The sequence below is a fragment of the Mercenaria mercenaria genome, chromosome 1 (genome assembly GCF_021730395.1).
Source record: "Mercenaria mercenaria strain notata chromosome 1, MADL_Memer_1, whole genome shotgun sequence".
NCBI classification, from domain to species: domain Eukaryota; kingdom Metazoa; phylum Mollusca; class Bivalvia; order Venerida; family Veneridae; genus Mercenaria; species Mercenaria mercenaria.
In genome coordinates this window covers 111,052,409-111,058,855 of record NC_069361.1, presented here as the reverse complement: position 1 = coordinate 111,058,855, position 6,447 = coordinate 111,052,409, and the positions used below count along the sequence as shown (strand labels likewise).

At 33.8% G+C, this 6,447-nt stretch overlaps 1 protein-coding gene across 1 annotated transcript; it reads left to right on the top strand.

Annotated features, from left to right (window-relative positions):
- Positions 1-1,255: 1,255 nt before the first annotated feature.
- LOC123545305 (uncharacterized) lies at positions 1,256-5,875 on the top strand. The gene is made up of 2 exons (XM_045331639.2): positions 1,256-2,346; positions 4,986-5,875. The coding sequence occupies exons 1-2, from the start codon at positions 2,131-2,133 to the stop codon at positions 5,289-5,291; spliced, it is 522 nt and encodes a 173-aa protein (XP_045187574.2). The 5' UTR covers positions 1,256-2,130; the 3' UTR covers positions 5,292-5,875.
- Positions 5,876-6,447: the final 572 nt, after the last annotated feature.

The following is a 6,447-nucleotide window of genomic DNA, read 5'->3' as shown; positions in this document are numbered from 1 at the left end:
TTCTATTTCGTACCCTTTTGTTGTCGGGAGTTATGATATAGACGTGTACATGTAATAGGTGTTAATCTACTGAACTTCTCAGTTAAATGTTTGGAAACTACAGGCATGTGTTATGCTTTACAAAATTGTGCTGTTTGTATTGACTATAAATTGTATGTTTGCAATTTTATGTCGAATAAAGAATATGTTATGTTATGTTGTTATTTCGAAAATATCAAATGTGTGACAAATGGTAAACAATGTTAACTGTGGAATGTTTATACACATTTTTGTTCTTTTAGATATGCTTGTATCACACTTAGACACGAAAGAGGGTTTTAGCTACATATTAAAACTAGATATCTTTTATATTTTTTTTTTTAATTAAATAAAATCCCACCGATTGTATAATCCATGGTTTAACAATATCACGGTCACACTAATAATGCTTACTGAAGCTTTCTACTTGTTAAAGTTTAGAGTAAAGAAAGTTAGTTTTGTTTACCAAATTTATTTTAGCTTGACTGTGATTAAAGAAGCCACTTAAAACACAGATACATTTAAAACTAGATATAAAAAATCATTCTTCTAAAGGACACTATAACATTATAATGACAAAAAGACTAAAATATGTTGCACAAGATGTTAAACGTAAAACCGCCTCCATAGCCTAGTGGTAGAGCATCCGCTTCGAGTGCGGGAGGTTGTGGGTTCATTAACATCAATTTATAGGGTTTAATCATGTTAAGGTAATCGACTATTCGTTTGATCGTTAATTTCAAAAGAATTTAGAAATGATGAATATAAGGTCGCATGGTACAAACCTTTAATTGGAAGAAAAAAGGTATATACTACAATTAGATATTGCCAGCGTGCAGTATATGAATAATATAATGATTGGCATAATATAACCAGAATCACAGGGGATATTTTGATTAATATTACTGGAGATGGATTTACAATATGTGCATCATCATTGTCAGTGACAGCTTTTCTACATGATTTGTAGCATTTATTCTTGGAAATGTTGTCACACATTTCTTCAAAGTTTCAATGAATGTTACAGCAAGTTTTTTAAAAAATATTTTTGTACACGTATCGTCTATCCAAACATAACTTGTTTCTAAAATAGTAAAACATGGATGGTGTGTTTAATTCTACCAAAGCTTATCAATCTTACATTACAACAATACAGCGTAAAAACAAATGCAATGGCTAGAAATGTATTATGCTTGATCTGGTTGTAAATGCTATTGATTTCTATTTTCTTGTTAAGAACAAGTCAAAAAGCTGTTTTCAGATTAAACGTTATTAAAGTTTATTAGTTTTATACAACTTTCTAGAGAAACAATATGATATATACCGTACATTGTTCGTATCAATTAACGAATACGAATTCCGATCTAACTTTATATAGGAAATTAAAGGGAAATTCATACTAGTATATTGTTTAGTTTTACAACGTTACTGTTTTATCAAGGAATTTATATTAGATGACTTCTAAGTTTTCCCGACACATTCAACCTTACTGCACTTGTTGTACTTCCTCGAAGGCAAACACGAATGTATAGATAAAATGTTTTTTTTTTTTTTTTTTTTGCCTACACTTTACTTAAAAGTGATAAAGAGAATATAACATAAAATAAGTAAATATATCAAACAAACGGAAAAACATGAGGGATTGTCTAAAATTCAGTCAAAGCGTCTCTATACGTGTATATATATATCCATTACTAGAACAAGAAATATGAGACGAAAAACATGAGCAGATAAATGAAGTATTAGATGTAAGTTTGGTGCCAGTCTACGCAGTCTACGTCTTATTAGAAAACTAATATGGGAGCGCACATGGTATGCAAATGCATACACAATCACCAATGTTCATACATATACGGAGTAAAGTTAGATTGTGGATTAAAAGAACAATTTCCGTTCAGTGGATGCTCTTAAAAGGAAAAATGTGCAATACTAAATTAAATTTTCACAATGATAAATTGACACTGTATAATGGATTAACAGTTTGGCTTTAAGGCTACCAATGTTGCTAACACTCTATATTGTGAGAAAATCGAGGATATTAAATTAGTGAATACAATTCGGATAAGATCAGACGTTTGAAAGGTTACACACTTTATGAGAAAATATTAGAAAATGGCAGACAAACAAATAAATCCAAGTATTCAAAGATGTACAACAATGGATTCTCTATCTATAGAAGGACCAGAATTACCTAAACCAAATTCCGAAAGTCCAACAGAACAACCGAGAAGAATTAGCAAGTCTGTTTCCGTGGATTCTGGAGAAACTGAAGTTTTTACAAAATCGGTGATTTCAGCTTCAGGATCATTCAGACGCCGGTCTATTAGGGTAAGAATTTATAAAATGCTTTGTCTTCTTGAATTAGCGGAGGTGATTTTGCCATTTACTACACTGATTATTTTTAAATAGTCTAACCTCGAAAGTTGCTAATGACCATCTTCTTGGTACTGGTTTGGCTTTTTCATGAGGTTACTTTTGACTTAATATACAATGTATATCGCACATGTTAAAATACCATGATCTTATGATTTATACGACAACGTGTCAGTTTATTTAATTAGCAAATCTATGTTTCTATTTTCATTTTGGTATTTACTTCTTGTATTGTATATATGTCAGAACTTTCATCACAACATTCCTTTCAATATACCTGGTTACTCAGAAATTCACATATGAAGCGCTGTTGCGAGAAATGTTTAAGAGGTATTGCAAATAACGTGATAAACAAATCTATATCCGTGCTCCTGAATTAAATACAAGCATTTCCCAGATATTGCTATAAAAAGAGTTTTCTGCATAGCTTTAGTTTTTTGTTGGGTTTAACGTCGCACCGACTTATTTATAGGTCACATGGCGACTTTCTAGCTTTGATGGTGGAGGAAGACCCCAGGTGTCCCTACGTGCATTATTTCATCACGGGCGGGCACCTGGGTAGAACCACCGACCTTCCGTAAGCCAGCTGGATGGCTTCCTCACGTGAAGAATTCAACGCCCCGAGTGAACCCACATCGGTTAGGCGCAAGTGATTCAAAGTCAGTGACCTTAGCATTAATTGTATACATAGGTAACTACTGACCACCATGCTCATCATGTTTGTCGTATTTTTGCCATTCCGTAAGCATAGACACATGTCCGTGTTTTATTAAACTAAAGATGTTACGGTAAACAAATGTTTCATTTTAACAAACCCTTTTACACTTTACAAATAGACTTAAGTAGCAGTAAAGATGCTGGGGAAAAATGGAGCAAGGATGAATATTCAAAAGGGAAAGCCACATTCCTTAAACGCAGTAACCCTACAACGTAAACCACAGCAGCGCAGACATCCACGTAAAAAAGACAATCACACACACACACACACACAAATAACATACACACAAGAAAAGCCGACACTGTGGGGCACCGCCACGCACATGTACACGCACGCACAAACGTACACACACGCACACACACACACACACACACACACACACACACACACAAGCAGGAAAAAAACAACAGTCAGGCACCGCCTACGGACGGACGGCTGCCAACATTATGGTGGGCACGATAACTTACTCCTAGTAAAAGGAGAGGGGTGCAAATGCAAAATCAAAGGCAAAGGAAGGGAGGGGGCGATGGGGTTAGTGAGGAGAAGGAGGAAAGAAACGCCAACAACAAAGAAGGCAACATACGCAACACAAAATACGAGACAGACAGAAAATATGTTGAAAGTAGTGCACCGCCTTGGAACGGTCAGTAACTTATATCAAGGAAACTGGGGGGTTTAAACGCGTTTAGGGCATGCCAACCTCACACTTACCCTTTTTTGAACAAATTAGACAAGACAGTGTAAATAAAATCACTCACCACTGAGAAAGGTTCTAACATTAATGACAAAATACCAGATCATATCAAGTAAAACTTAAAATTAAGGTCAATCTAAGGTATAATTACATCAATGTACTCAACAACTTGTCTGAAGTCAGAGCACCAAGAGCCTAAATTTTAAGGGCACGACTAAGCAACCTGCAAGACAAAATTCCACTCCCTCCGTCCGTTTTTATAGGATTTAGGAGAAAAGCGTCAAGAAGTCTTAAACTTTATTAGTCATCGCACCATCAAATAGGAAAGCGTAGCGATTAACTGTAGAGGTGTCAAACACCAAATATGCACTGTGCTTAACGATTTTCGCATTATATCATCTTTTGATAATTATGAAATAAGCATTATGTTTAATTTTACGGATTTTATAAACTACATCGTATACCGGGTGTGTAAGACCAAGTTTTAAAAGAGTTTTAAGGCTAGTATTATACTTCTTTAAAAGTTCGGACGATCTGTAATAAAAAAATTGTGGTATCGCTAACCCTATTGTAATAATGTTTTGGTGATATGAAGATTTATATCATTAAAATCCTCTAACTTTGAGCAAACTAAAATTCAAATTGCGGCTGCTGTTGTTAATGCCGTAAGAAAAAAGCATACTTGTTTAGATACATTTCATTTACGACAACCTTAACAGATTCCGGTGTCATCGAACTATAAACATGTGAATATTTCTACGAGATTTCTTCTGGAGACAAACACTGATGTCATTTACAATAGTAAACGAGAAGCATGTGAGAATTGTATCTAGACACAACCCAGACATGTAGCTAGATTTATTAATAGTTTCGTCTCTCAATGTTCCGCACATCGTCCGCAGGTGATCTCACCATATTTCAATTTCAAACAACACATATCACCATTAGATACTAGAGAGTTCAGATTTTATGTTCATTGTTTGGTGATCATATGCTGCCTTAAACACATTTAAGTCATCTGAAACAATTATTATCAAGAAAAGGCCGGTACTTTAAATAAAGACAGTGACATCAGTTATGTTGATTTCTGTACTGGCCGACCCACACAAACCATAATTATTATATTTAGAACAATATTGATTAACTGGCTATTCAAAATTAAAATGTTTTCTTACTTTCCAGAGACGATGTAACAAGCGTTTAAACAGACCCGAACCAGAATTTGGACATGATGCCGAAACGTACAAGAAAATTGAAGAACGGGTTCTGCAGGAACGTGCCGTAACGAACGCAATTGACACTTTACAGGAGCGCTGGAGAATGATAATGTTTATGTTTAATGATTGTGTTAAATTGAATGAGAGAAAAGGAGAACGAAAATTGAAAAAGCTTAGTGTACAAAGACAGTTTGAACTAGTTTTATTGGTATGTGTATTCGTGCTGATATGCTTACCGATATCCGCGGTCTTTGTTTTAATAAACAGATAGTAAAGGCATTATTATAAGAGAATGAGAATTTGAGCTAAAAATGACTCAATGTGCACATGCATATTTCAACATATAAATAAACGCTTTAAACAGTATATCTTTAATAGCGCGTAATGTTTAATGTCGTATAACAATGCAGGACACTTACTTGCAAAATACATTTACAATTAATCAGATATTTTGAAATATTCATGACAGAATTGCCGGACCTTCCATGGCCCATTTATCTTTTTATTGGTATTAGTTTTCTGTGTTTTTTTTATTAATTTAAACAAAACTTCCTTTACACTGGGGTACCCGTAGAATGTTTTGTGAAAATTTGAACATATAGAACAATGCATTTATAGACTGCTTATATTTGAAGAAACAATTGATTTTCTAACCTTTCAAAATGGCCGGTAAGAACCAAACTTCAAAGGCTACTCTATAAATAGTAAATTGATTATTCTTTACATGTTATATTTCACAAGAAAGCCTTTAACGTTTTCTCAACTTTTTCATGTATTCTTGCAGTATTTTATTAAGATACATTGTCCAGCAATGACCACTAATTTGACATGCGGAGATTAAATTTCTGCAAGCTATCTATACATCTTTTATTTCATTGGATTTTTATCAAAGCTTTTAGTTACACATTTAGAATTCTTAGTAAGGCTTGTATTCAAGTGTTCTTACATATTGCCTTTCGTGCTCTTTTTGTAAATTAAGTCTTTCTTAATTACTGCTGGCAATAAGTCCACCATTTCAATACAATTTTGTACACCTACAAACTGCCGGCACATACGAAACAAAACTGATTGGATAGTTCTCTTTCAAACTCAGTATTTTCAATATTTTTAAACTATCTGCATAGTCTCTATGTCTATGTCTATGTCTACGTTACCGACAAACTAGGATTTCTTTACTGATTCACAATACCAATTCACCATATCTCCAGATGGCAAGCTAGATTTTTTATATACATAAATATCTCTTAAAAACTACATTTAATTCTCATTCCACATGGCATTGCACGCTTTCTTCAGTATCATTTGAACCAAAGAAATGTCATATATAAGTTGGAAACATGATAACATGTTAAGCAGATTTCCAGAAATTAAAACCCTCTCTTATACTTATATCGCCTTGGTTACTTGCGCTTTTTTCGTTGTAATGA